Genomic DNA, 13,691 nt, shown 5'->3' on the forward strand with positions numbered 1-13,691 from the left:
TGAGGTCTTTAACATACCTCTACTTATGTGATGGGGGCTGGAACTAAATGTCAGGTCTCTTCGTCACTTTGGGTGCTACGACATATCATAAACTGTTGCTGTTGCTTCTAAGTTGCTTCAGTAGTGTCCGACTCTGTGTGACCCCATAGACGGCAGCCCACCAGGCTCCCCCGTCCCTGGGATTCTCCAGGCAAGAACGCTGGAGTGGGTTGCCATTTCCTTCTCCAATGCATGAATGTGAGAAGTGAAAGTGAAGTTGCTCAGTCGTGTCTGACTCTTTGCGATCCCACGGACTGTAGCCTACCAGGCTCCTCTGTCCATCGGATTTCCCAGCAAGAGTACTGGAGTGGGTTGCCATTTCCTTCTGGCTGATAAATAGCAAACATTTACTTCTCGCATTTCCAGAGGCTGGATAGTTTAAGATCGCATCACTGGTGGATTCAGTGTCTGATAAGGGTCTACTCCTTGATTCAAGACCCCATCTTTTGGCTCTGTTCTCATGGGACAGAAAGAGCAAGCTTGATCTCTTGGGGGACTCATCTGTAGGTCTTGAGTGTGGGTACCAATCCCATTCATGACCTAAACACTTCCTGAAGGCCCTATCTCCTAACATCGTCGCCCTGGGGCTTAGGATTCAACACATGAATTTATTGGGGAGGGCAGAGGCTATCAGACAGTGGGTTTGGGTTCAACTTGAGTCTGGAGTATTTGGAATGGTAGGCACCCCAAGGCCCAGATAAAAGTCCGTGGAGAGGGCTGAGGGGCTGGTGAAACAGGGACCCCAGTATTTGAGGGAAATGCCAGAAAAACAAACACCCTGAAGGCCTGATCATTCTGTGCTGACATTCCCTTCCTTCTTGCAGGAGAACACTTAAGAATCTGTCCTCAAGAGTACACGTGCTGCACCACGGAAATGGAAGACAAGCTCAGTCAACAGAGCAAACTGGAGTTTGAAAACCTGGTGGAGGAGACCAGCCACTTTGTGCGCACCACGTTCGTGTCCAGACACAAGAAGTTTGACGGTAGGTGGCAGCTTTTCCTTCTCCTTGTGCTGGGTGTGCTTTTCGAGGCGAGATTCTTGATTCTATATGGAAAACATTTTCTCTAAGTGGAAGCTTTTCTTTCCTTCTTAAACATTTATACCTGTGTCTATTTTTAGGAAAGCCATGAGCACTCTTGACAGCTTGGAAAAACCTGAGTTAACAAAGAGCTGTTTGGCATTTGCAGTTTGCCTGTGAGATTTATTTGGAATGATTTTGGCTTACATTTTCATTATTAGAGTGATTCTAAGTCAGCTTTTGTCACACCATAGCTCGTCTTCAGTTTCCATCTAGGGATTTGCCTTGAAGTCATTAAATGTCATTTAAAAGTATTTGAAATAGAACGTCACTTTTTAAGAGGACAGACTTGTTTTAAGTGCCAGTTGATGTGGACTCCTTTATTTTAGAATGTACATTTCCTGTAACGTAAGTAACTGCATTTTATATTGTAGTTGAAATCGTCTGACAGAAGGTTCTGACCCTTCATTGATTTCCTGGTTATAAGCAATTGACTTCATTTCTATATTCTGTTTGTTAAATAAGCATTTTGTATTAGAAAGCACAATGAGCAAAAATAAGTATGACTAGGATGCAGTGTTGGATTTTCCCATTGGAGCCTCAGAAAGATTTTCAAAAGCAATCTGACTTTTTCAACTGAATGAATAATGAGAACGATAAAGATAATATTCTTGGGTAGTGAGGTGTTGTCAGTGCTCTATGAAATGAATGCCCCTTCCTATGGCTCCTTGTAAACCAGACTTTCAAATTGTAGCGACCCTTTCTTGGGTGCCTTGGTCTTAGGAAATTGCCCGACAGAAACAGAACAGCCATTCATTTCCTCCATCCTTTCCAATCAATGCACAACAAAGCTGGTTCAGAAAAATCTTACTATGTTTGTCTTGTTTTTTTTCTTTCTCTCTCTGTAGTACATAAAATGTTCTTGGTGGCTGCTTTAAATTGGATGCGCCAATGTCTCTTAGATTAGTCCTCCAGGTTCTAAAATCAAGATTATGTGACATTTTCTGTGGAAATGAAAGGGACTTGTACTGTTGCAAGTATATTTCAGTGTTTTCACATTCTTCCTCTTTCTCTCACTCTGTGTTCAACTGTATGTGCGGATGTATATAAAAGTAACTCTTTATTTAGATATGATGCTGTGACTATTGTTCCCTTGAGTACAACAACTAGTGAGGACTTAGGAGTTGGCCTTGATTTACAGATTATAAATCCAGTGACTTTTAGGAGCCCTGAAGGGGCTCTGTTCTTGAGGAACTATAATGTACAGTATTACTTCAAATTGAAGCAAATTGAGACACGTTATCCTGTGTTACAGAAAGCAGGGGAGGGTGACCTGCTGCTCTGACTTTGACCTGTATCTTTAGAAAACAGCTCTTAGTGCTTTTATAAGGTTGTGCTCCAAAATTAAGTAGGAATAATCCCAGGGCAGTATTCACCTTGTGCTTGCGTGCAAGCTCAGTCACTTTAGTCGTGTCCCACTCTTTGCCACCCTATGGACTATAGCCCGCCAGGCAGTTCTGTCCGTGGGATTCTCTAGGCAAGAATAATGGAGTAGGTTGCCATGCCCTCCTGCAGACTTACTGACCCAGGGATCAAACCTGTGTCTCAGGCAGGTTCTTTACCACTGAACCACTGGGGAAGCCCATGTTACATAATATATATTCCTTTAAATAAAAATATTAGACTTAAGGTAGATTTTTGGGGTATTGATTTTTTTTTTTTATAATGAGTAAAGCTATTCAACAAGACTGAGTCAGGTACTTCCTGTATTCGTCTATCAATGACTTTCAATATCTTTGGATTTATAATTATTAAACCCAGATGTGTTTCTCCTATTAAAAAACCCACTCTCTCTTTCTTGCTTTCTCTCTCTCTCTCTCTGTCTCTCTCTTTACGGGTATGTTCTAAATTGTTCTAATGTATTTAAGGGTCTTATGTCAGTTGGTTTGACAGGACATTGATTTTGCTAAGATTTGATCTGACATGGGGGTGATGAATTCTTTAACTACAGTGCATTTCATTATAGTTGCATTAGGCTGGGATGGGAGAGAAAGGAAGCTTTCAGCTTTTTTTTTTCCCAAAATATAAATGGGATCTGGTGAGCTTAGTTTCTGAAGAGTTGTCTTAAAAAATTATAAAAATTAGTCACCATTATAATTTCTGCACTTTGAGCAATTTCATGAAGGTCATCCATGCAATTGTATGATTTATCTTTTTATCCCACAAAAGCGATCCTGCCAAGTCATCTTTCAGGAATGCTGGTACATTCATGAGGGCAGTTTTCCATTTGTTCCCTTACCGCTTTTTTTTTATATTCCTGGATGAACCTGATGGTGCTTTGAGGGGCTTTATTTTTAGTAGCTTCCTATTCTGAGTCATTTTGCATGATTGCTGGAGTCTCTTGATCCAAAGTGTTCATTTTGCATCTCTGCCTCTGGTCCCACTTTCTCAGAGATCTTGATTTCTCATCTGGATTTTAGGCATCTTTGTTGGTTATGTGTTCTTTATTATATGAAAGAGGACTGTATCATATAAGAAGGTGGCCATTTACCTTCCTGTTTTCAATAAGTACAGCAACAATTTAAATTGCACCTAATATATGTGATTCAGTCCAAACTCTATTCAGAGCGGCTAGATTCAATCATAGTTAATCATTAGTCTACAGTCTAGTCATTTTGCTAGAAATGTTTTTATTCCATTTAGCTTGTCATTTTGTGGTAGAGGTGACTTTTAAAATTTGAAATTCAGAAACATTTAACAGAACATAACATTACATTTATTGTCATATTCTTTCCCATTTTCTATTAATACCTTTGGTAATATTTAGTAGATACTGTATAAAATTATAAATATTCATTGCCTGGTTGGAAGCTAAACCTGAATGAATATGAATTTTCTCCAATTTCCTTAAAGGGCCCAGCTTTGGTCCCTAGCTCCATTAGCTGAAAATGTATTGCTGTGAAGCAGTGAATAGAAAAAAAGGGTAGCTGTGAGGCAATGAATTGAAAAAGTATATAAAACCAATTGCAGAAATTTTCGCTCTTTAGCAGTGAATTTCCTTATAGATGAGTAGATTTTTTTCCCCTTTTTAAACATAGAGTTGAAATATGATGAATGTATATTCAAGTTTATATCCTTGGCACTAGTACTCTTCCAAGTGTCTTGCATGGTTTTTATTTGTTTGTTTGTTCTTCCTTTTCTGGCCAAATCTCCACCTCTGCTTGGCGTTATATATCCCTGCAAACCCCTCACCTGTTGGCCAGAACCTGGCCACTGCTGATTCTCAAAGACACAGGGATGCGCTCAGTTTGCTCTGTAGCCAAGCCTAGGTTTTCTAATACACTCCAGTGGTTAAAATTATGGATGAAGGTCCAGCCAGGTACACCTGGAAGAATGATCACAACTCTATTCCCTGACTTATGGGCTTTCTCACTTTTGCCAAGTACCCCAGATAGCCAGAAATATACAAACAAATGGATCGTATAAAAATACAGATAAACAGAGTGACATCTTTGTGTACCCACTCATTTTCCTAGCATTTTGGTGTTTAGTAACTGCCCGACCTGTCAGATTGGCCTCTGTGTCCAAATCCCAGTGGCTGTCTTGCTTCAAATTTGTAAAGATCTAGGAAAATGGAGAGCAACCAAATACTCAGATAATAGGAATGGTAATAATAGGCAACATCTGGCCACGTTCCTCGCCCGTTACAGACATTAGCCTGTTTACCAGCAGTGAGCTCCAGTGCAGAGACACATAGACTCTCAGTGGCAGAGTCAGCGTCCTGTCCCAGGCTAGCCCTCCTGAGTGCTTGCTCTTAGCCACAACCACCCCATAATCTCTCTTTTGTTTTCTAGTGTCCAAATGTGCTGAGATTTCACCATCAGCAGCATCTTTTCCTCTATCTCCCACTGTCAGTTACTCCCAGTAATTGTGGGAAAGAGGTGGAAATATCTTACAGAGAAATGTGGGAAGAGATTAAAAAAAAATCCTTAAAGAAAGAAAATAAAATTACTCACCTAAATATAGTCCAGCCCCCAAGGAACTTGGAGCCTGGAGAGCGTAAATGACTTGCCAAGTTTCCACCAAGAATGATGAAACCAAGACTGTAACCTGATGCTCTTGACTTACATCAGACTTAGAAATAGTAATGTGATAGCAAGTCGATATTTGGCTGAAATTCTAACCCAGCTTTTATTTGTTTTCAGTGGATGCTGGCTAAAAATTACTGATTTTCTTTCAACAAGGAAATTGTGATATTGGTGGCTAAAGAATCTAGCCATATTTTTGGAAAGGGCAGCATCAGTGTTTAATTGAATATTGTCCCTAAATTAAAGGGACATGAGTGTTTTGTGCAAAAAAAAGTTATTGAATCAATGAAGGCATATTATTTATTCTCCTCACCTCATGAAGCCCTGGTAGCTTCTATCCTGATGTAAGCACAAGCACCCTATTCTCCAGAGTCATATATGGAATATGGATTATTCAGAAACTGAAAAATTTAGTTGAAGGGATATATTACTTTGGCAGTTTTTTCTTTATATTTATTTGAGCTGGTATTTATTCATCTGAATCTCAATATGAGGTTTTTTGTTTAGTGTATTCTTGGTCTTATTATTTTACTTTGCTTCTTGGTTTTTATTTATGTATTTTTATGATATACATTTGTCCAGAGATCTTGGCAGCAAGTACATTTTTAAAAGCAAAAGCAAAAGAAAAAAAAAAAAGTTGAGCAGTAATTTCCATCCTCCCAAAGAACTTATTCCATGGTAACACCCTCAGAATTCTCATTTTGACTGAATGCGGAAATAATTTATACATGGCGCCATAATATTTTTACGCTGCAAATCTGCTTGTGTTTTCTTTTTAAATATCATTTCTCATCTATATGCTGTAGAGATGACAATAATGTAATGATATCTTTAAAATATGGCCTAATTTTCTCACAGAATATACTTATTTGAAAAGCAAAAATCCCTGAGTAGTTTTCCTTATGGTAGCAGAGTCTTCTAAATGTCCTATCACATGGGTGCTGTGTGTGTGTGTGTGTGTGTGTGTGTGTGAGTGAGATTTCAATTTGGAAACATTTATTCAGAACCTATTGTATAGAGACATCTAGCTAAGGGTCTAGGTCTAGTACATGCAAAGATGACTAATAATGACAAAAATATGGTCAGTCCATCACAGAATTTACCTTGTTGGGGGTCTAGACATCCGTATAAAGCTAACTCTAAGGGAGCCACAATTGACTCTGCCATATAGTGGAAGTCCAGAGAAAACTGGAAGGAGTCATGTATTTTATTGAGACACTAGTGAAGAAAATCAAAAATATAAGTGAATAGTGCTTGCTATGATAGGGCTTCCCTGGTGACTCAGTGGTGAAGAACCTGCCTGCCAATGCAGAGACATGGGTTTAATCCCTGAGTTGCGAAGGTCCCCTGGAGTAGGAACTGGCCACCCACTCCAGTCTTCTTGCCTGGGAAATCCCATGGACAGAGGAACCTGGAGGGATGCAGTCCACGTGGTCGCAAAGGAGTCAGACACAACTGAGCAACTAAACAAGAGAAGACTTTTAGAAGATGGAACACACTGGACCCTGAAAGAATGACTTAAGGTTGTGAAGGTTAAAGAGGTGCCAGGAGGCGGGTGGCAGGAGGAAGCATAGGCATCAAACTTGTTTGCATAGTCCACAAAGTCCTTGGGACATGCCAACATAATTACAATTGAGTCCCCTCAACAGTGTTAATTTATTGACATTTGGCATACATTCATGATGTAAATAATCTGCAGAAACATTTTTGTTCCTGTATCAGTCTGCTGTTGTTTTGTAACAAACAACCACAGCATTTCAGGGCATAAGTAAGATGCTTCTCTTTTTCCTTGAATGTGTCTTTGGGTAGCTGGAGTTTGGCTGTTTCAGGCCTTTGCTCAACGAGGCTGCCTCTAAACTGTGGATTTGGTCTGGTCTGTTCCAGACGTATTTTGGAAGTAGCTCTCTATCTACATTCTTCTCATGGTGGAGTCTGGAGACTGTATTACACACGTAGATGCATGATGCCCCTTAAAGCCTAAATTAGAGTTGGCTGGTTGTTGTCTCAGCTCCTGTTGGCCAAAACAGATCTTGTGGTCATTCCCACCATTGATGGGCAGAAAGTGTTTAACCCCGAAGAAGATGGAGGTGAGGAGAGGAGTAAATATTTCTACACCTAACCTACCACAGTCCTGGACTGACTTCTTCTTGCTGTTCCTTAAATAATGTTTTACCTTTCATGTTGACTTGTGATATATGTATTTTTGGCAGGTGGGCAAGGGTGGGGAGGGAGGCAGATTTTTCTAGTAATTCAAGAGCAATAATTATTTTCCAAATAAAGCGCAGTTAGTCAAACACACCTGTTACAGACTACCTCCCATATCCTAGCACATTAACAAACACTTAGGACACACACACACCACTTTCTTGATATTATTTAAGAATACACAGATGTGATATTTCCATTTCTTATGTTACTACCCCCCTTGATTATTGACCAGAATAACACGTTAACTGTAACTTCCTGAGGGTTATCATGTTAATCAGCGTATAATGTAGTTACCCAAATGCCTCCCTGAACATTGCTGGGCCAGTATATCAGCAATATATGGGCTTCCTTGCTGGCTCAACAGTAAAGAGTCTACCTGCAATGCAGGAGAACTAGGAGATGTGGATTCGATCCCTGGGTTGGTAAGATCCTATAGAGGAGGGCGTGGCAACCCACTCCAGTATTCTAGACTGGAAAATCCCATGGACAGAGGAGCCTGGTGGGCTATAGTCCATGGGGTCGCAAAGAATTGGACATGACTGAATACATACATATCACTGATATGAATTTCATCTGGATGACGCTCCTCTGGAAGTCAGAATGTGCTGAATTGGGTTTTAGAAATTAGAGAAATGGTCTCTCTGGCTTTGGAAAGTAATCTGACAATTTTCCCAAAGGGCAGCCCTTCCAAAAACAAGAATCAGCTAATCAGGGATTGGGTTTTGCCGGAATTGGTAAACAGATTTATAAATCGCAAATGCCTTCCTTGTGGGTGTTGGGATAAATGGTCCTTGCATGGTTGAAGACTCTTTCAATGCAGAGCATGAAGAAGCCAGATCTTTGTGTAAGTGGAATCTCCCTCCCTCCTTCCTTTCTTCCTTCCTTTCTCTCTCTGTCTCTCTTTCTTCTCTTTGGACAGCTCTTTCAAAACTAAGAAAATACTGCTGATCAGTAGCTTCGTGTCCTTTGTGATAGACTCCCAATCATTTTCTAATTCTTATCCCACTACCACATACCTCAGAGTAACTGAAAACATTAGGCTCCCAGTGTAGTTGTAATATTATCATCTTATTATCACCAGTTCCCTTGCATGGTGGCTTTGCTGAGCAGCTGTTTCACAGACAAGCCAGTTCTTTTAAGCATTTCTCTATCAGAGGCTGAGACCAGCCTACCAGAAGGGTTCTTGGTCATGAATGTTAATGAGCAGACAAGTATCTCTTCCCTGACAGTGGCTCACTAATCCTTTGAGTAAGCATGACTAAATTATAAGAGAAATTTTATTTCAATTAAATTCATCTGCCACTGGATAGAGAAAACAGGTTTTCTTATTTTAATGAAAATCAAGAAAAATATTTAATGGTGATGTAAATTAGAGTTGGGTGGAAACATTTTGGTCCCCAGACCTGGGAATGCAGTAGCTCAGTGTAGACTGGTTCAGTTGTGTGGTGTGTATAAAGTTGATGGAGACTTCATTATCTCCTGTGAGGTGTGATGTGCAATGGGGAACAGTGTAAGTCCTAACTCTTGAGCTGGAATTTTGTATGAAGACGCTTTTGACCTTTCTCAAGTGGTGTGGAATTGGAATAAAAACTGGGCTTCCTTCATTCACTGAGACGATATAAGACCTCCCTTTTCCAAGCAGATAACATGATAAATGAATAAGAAAAATGTTTGTATGCTTTTTTAAGATTCAAAAGCAAACTATGCAGGTGAATCTTTATTTCAAATGGCATACCCTGTCCTGATGGAATCCCTGAGGTGGACACTTAGAAGGAACAAGATGGACATAAAAAATTATCATGGTTGAAACTGGTTAGTGAGTCCATGGGTCTTTCTTATAATGTTCTCACTTTTGGGTGATCCCCAATATCTGTAATTAATATTTTTTTAAAGAGAGAACTGACTTAAGCATATGCAGGACTGAAGATTTCCAAACTGTGAATTCATTCCGAATGCAGAACAATGTTAGTGCATATTACCAATCTTATGTCTTGCCAATTCAATGATGGTAAATTTTTACTAGTTTTAAATGTTTTAAATAGTAAATTCAACATGCCATTTTCAAATTGCAGAGATGAACACAACTTATAGATCTTTTAACTCAGATCAGGGTCACTTAGCTTCTGCTTCCACCCAACATTTTATTATTGTGTTGCTAGAACTGGCATCTCTAGTTTATCTGCAAGAACAGGCCTGTGAAAATGAGGCTAAATCCTTAGATGTTCCTATTAAGTGTGATTCAAAATGTCAAACTCTTGGTTAGAAAATGTATGGACACCAAGACAAGCAGATTATTCCAACACAAACTTTGGCAAGATTCAGAAGAAAATGTAAGGTGTAGATTATAAATGCATTATAAATAATATTCCTATATCACTAGGTAGTCTTCTAATGATTCTTAGTTGAAGCACAACCATCATGAGCTCTATGTGTTTGGCTTTTTAGCAAATCCAAAGGAAAAGACAGCATGTCTAAACAATTAATTCCATGTGATTCCCTTTATTCCATTAAAAAGGGGGAGAATCCTAATTTCACATGCAGAGGTAGATTTAGCTAATAAGCTTGCATGATTCATGACACTCAGAGAAATTGTAGGAAAAAATCACCCATTACAGTTTCAGAATTTTTCACTTATTATTCTTTCAAATGGTTTTTTAATATTCATTAAATAGACAAATATTATTCTTCAGATGATTATATATAGTAATACGTGATCTTCATACTGTATCCTCCCTACCTAGTGGTTTAATTGAATCCAAACAACTTGAAAATGAAAGACAAACTTTGAAGGAAGATAGCAGGAAATTGGGCCTCCAAGGCTTTTCCATGTTGGAAGAAACTGTACTTCTCCACCTATTTTTTATATGAAAATTTCTTTGCGTATTTTCTGCTTTTGAAAGAACAGTGTGTAGTCACTACAAGTTTTGGTTCTCCTGCTGTCTTATCTCCTTCCCTTCGGTGCTTATGAAGTCGACACCTTATCACTTTCACTTATTTAGTGTTCTTTTAATAGTATTCTTGAAAAAAAAAGTATGATCTATTCCCTGTTGAAGTCTAAGCTCATTAAGTATAGAGATTAGGTCTCCTATTTCTATTTTATCTTCCTAGACTTGACTTAATATGGAACATATTTAACAATGCTGCAGTGTTGTTTGACTGTGGCACCAACCCACACAGACCCAAGGGCACAGACCAGTCAGATGAATTACTTAAGCTCCTATAATAAATGCGACAGAAGAAAATAGGAAGCCTTGAATTTTAGTTATCTATTAACTCTGAGGGTCCATAAACCTGGAAGTCATATTTGATTTCAGCAGTATTTATTCCAGTGGATTTAATAGAACTAATTTTAAATTCCCAGGATGAAGGTGGTCTTTATTTGGAGTGGAAGGAGAACCTTAGCTCAAAAAGTGGGATGAATGCACTTACACACACGTACACACAGAGCTTTATACATGTGAGTAAGGAGGGATTAAGAGACACAAGTCTCTCAAAGGAGCAGTTAACACAGAGATTTGTGTGCTCAAACTCTGGAAATTTTTTTAAAACATTTTTTAAACATTAAAACATTTTCTTTCTTTATTGGACTGTTTTGATTTTTTCAGTAAAAGTCAAATAACCCTGTAAGTAAGGATATATTTCTGAGCTCTCTACTTGTCTGTCCTTAAGCCCTTGCTACAATGCCTTGATTACTGTCACTTCATAGTAATTTTTAAAGCTGTGTTAGTCCTCTTCCAATTTCAAACAGTGCAGTCTGTGATTCTGTGGTCCCTTTGGGATTTAGAAATCTTCATTTTGTTTAAGCATCTCACATGTCTGGGTCAGCACCCTTTGAGTATCACTGGGTAAGTGGAGTTGAGAGATCAGTTATCAGGATGTCGGGCTGAGGCAGATAAGAATGACAGAAGCTTTTCCATCTTTGCTCTGTCCTGTTAAGGTCATTTAAGGGCTGCCAATAAAAGGTCCACCTTATGTAAGGTGGGATTCAAGCATCTATTGACCAAATGGCATTTTTCTTTTTTTATACCTTATTCAAGTTTCTCTTTTTTCCTTCTGATTTTGACACTGAATTGCACTCCAGATCTGCAACTCAGGTAATGTTTTGCAGGCCAAATTATACTGCAGTTGATTTTTTTTTTTATATTTGTGAACCACAAATTTTCTGTTTCCTCTTTTATTTTCTAGTTTCTAACAAATACTTATTTTTCTAGTTTCTAACAAATACCTATTTTTTAGATACTTATAGTTTCTAACAAATACTTATAGTTTCTAATAAATATTTATTTTTCACAATCTAGAAAATGCATTTCAATTTTTTTTCTCTATTTTTGTGACTTACAGGATGTTTTCTGAAGCCAAGTATATAATTTATTTTTAATAGCATTTTTAAATTTTAAAATATTATATACTTTTTACAGAAAACTTGGAGAATTTAACTTAAGGCATTAAAGAAGTTAAAGTTACTTTAAATTTTGGCTCACTTGTGGAAAAAAATCTGATCTCTGAGGACACTGAGGTAAACATGCTGCTACTGCTAAGTCGCTTCAGTCGTGTCTGACTCTGTGCAACCCCATAGACGGCAGCCCAGCAGGCTCCCTCGTCCCTGGGATTCTCCAGGCAAGAACACTGGAGTGGGTTGCCATTTCCTTCTCCAATGCATGAAAGTGAAAAGTGAAAATGAAGTCGCTCAGTCGTGTCCGACTATTAGCGACCCCATGGACTGCAGCCTACCAGGCTCCTCTGTCCATGGGATTTTCCAGGCAAGAGTACTGGAGTGGGGTGCCATTGCCTTCTCCAATATAGTAATACAAATTTTGATTTCTCGTGAGAGTTTATTCAACTAACTTCTAAAAAATAAAATAAGTTGGAACTCTTATTTCCTATGTTTAATAGTTTATAATATAAAAGGAAAACCAGAACCCAGTCCCTGTAGGAAGGAGGGAGGGATTTCCTGTTTTGAGGGGAATAATATTTCCCTACCCTTTATAGCATTTGGTCAATAAAACGTTGGATCACTTTTATTAATACTATAATTGGGCTGGTGTTCTTTACTGAGAGTGTAATCAGAATTATGTCAACATAGTTCCGAAGATTTGTGGGATATAATAAATTATGATGTATATTAAAGAAAAGGTCAAAGAAGTAAGTAGGATGAATCTTCTTCACAAAGTAATGAGTTAAGGAAAAAGATTCCAAGAAAAAAAGAAAATCTATCATTGCTTCCACTCTTCCCCCTTCTATTTGCCATAAAGTGATGGGACTGGATGCCATGATCTTAGTTTTCCATAAGGATCTCTGACAGTCCCATGGAACCACATAGGCAAACATCTAAGTAGCAATAACACAGACTGGTGCCATGTGTGAAAATACAGATAAAGTAGAAGAATCGAATGAAATTTACTCCATTAAGGGGAAACTATAAACAATTCTGGAAAGATCTAATGAAAGCTCTCTTGGAAGTTGGGGAGGAGTTGGACATCAGTTTGGAAGGATGTGGAAATGTGAGGGAAGGTGTGGAGGCGGGGAATCTGGCGATACAGGCTTAATTCTGTTGGTGAACAAAGCATGCTTGAATGAAAGAGGAGCTGGACCCATTGGTAAGGTCCTTGTGTATGCTAAAAAAGTGGAAAAATGCTTCTATTCTCTGAAAATCAATGGGTTTTCTTGTTTATTTTCATTTAAATAATTGAGTTGACTGTTGATCTTGAAGTTCTGTCGACCGAAGTTAAAATCCCTGTTGAACAACAACTTACAAAGTTTACACTGTGCGGTTTGTTCTGTTTAATTAATGGCTGACAGCAGGCATGTGGATTAGAGGACAAAATGAATTCAGTTGATTCCTTAGATCCTTCAGTGTTAGGGCCTGTTTAATAATATTTGTAAATGAACAGTCAACTTCCGGGCATCTGTGATTGAGTTTCTTTCACATGTAGTGCGTGTATGAGAATGCTTTACAAGAGGACTGGTCAAATGTTGGTTCCACCGCAAAGTACAAAGTTTCAACAGTGATGGATCGGGAATGGTAGGTTTAAGCATAAACTGTTCTTCCAGTATCTTACTTTTCAGGTTCCTCATAACAGTGAATGTGTGTTACTGTTGTTTGTTGTAGTTTCCAAGTCATGTTTGACTCTTTGCAACCCCATGGACTGTAGCTCGCCCGACTCCTCTGTCCATAGGATTTTCCAGGCAAGAACACTGGAGTGGGTTGCCATCCCTGCCCCCCACCCCAGGACATCTTCCCAACCCCGGGATTGAAACTTTGTCTCCTGCATTGCAGGTGTGTTCTTTACCACTGAGCCACCAGGGCAGCCTAAAAAAATATGAAACACTTCACAAA

At 38.8% G+C, this 13,691-nt stretch overlaps 1 protein-coding gene across 2 annotated transcripts in view; it reads left to right on the forward strand.

The window, feature by feature from the left end:
* GPC6 (glypican 6) overlaps positions 1-13,691 on the forward strand; it is a 1,232,201-nt gene that overhangs the window by 307,802 nt on the left and 910,708 nt on the right. For both annotated transcript variants that reach the window (XM_070800380.1, XM_019971626.2), the window contains exon 2: positions 864-1,022. In XM_070800380.1, coding sequence (XP_070656481.1) covers positions 864-1,022 — 159 coding nt within the window. The remainder of the gene's footprint in view (positions 1-863; positions 1,023-13,691) is intronic.

Source organism: Bos indicus, chromosome 12 (genome assembly GCF_029378745.1).
Source record: "Bos indicus isolate NIAB-ARS_2022 breed Sahiwal x Tharparkar chromosome 12, NIAB-ARS_B.indTharparkar_mat_pri_1.0, whole genome shotgun sequence".
Lineage (NCBI taxonomy): Eukaryota > Metazoa > Chordata > Mammalia > Artiodactyla > Bovidae > Bos > Bos indicus.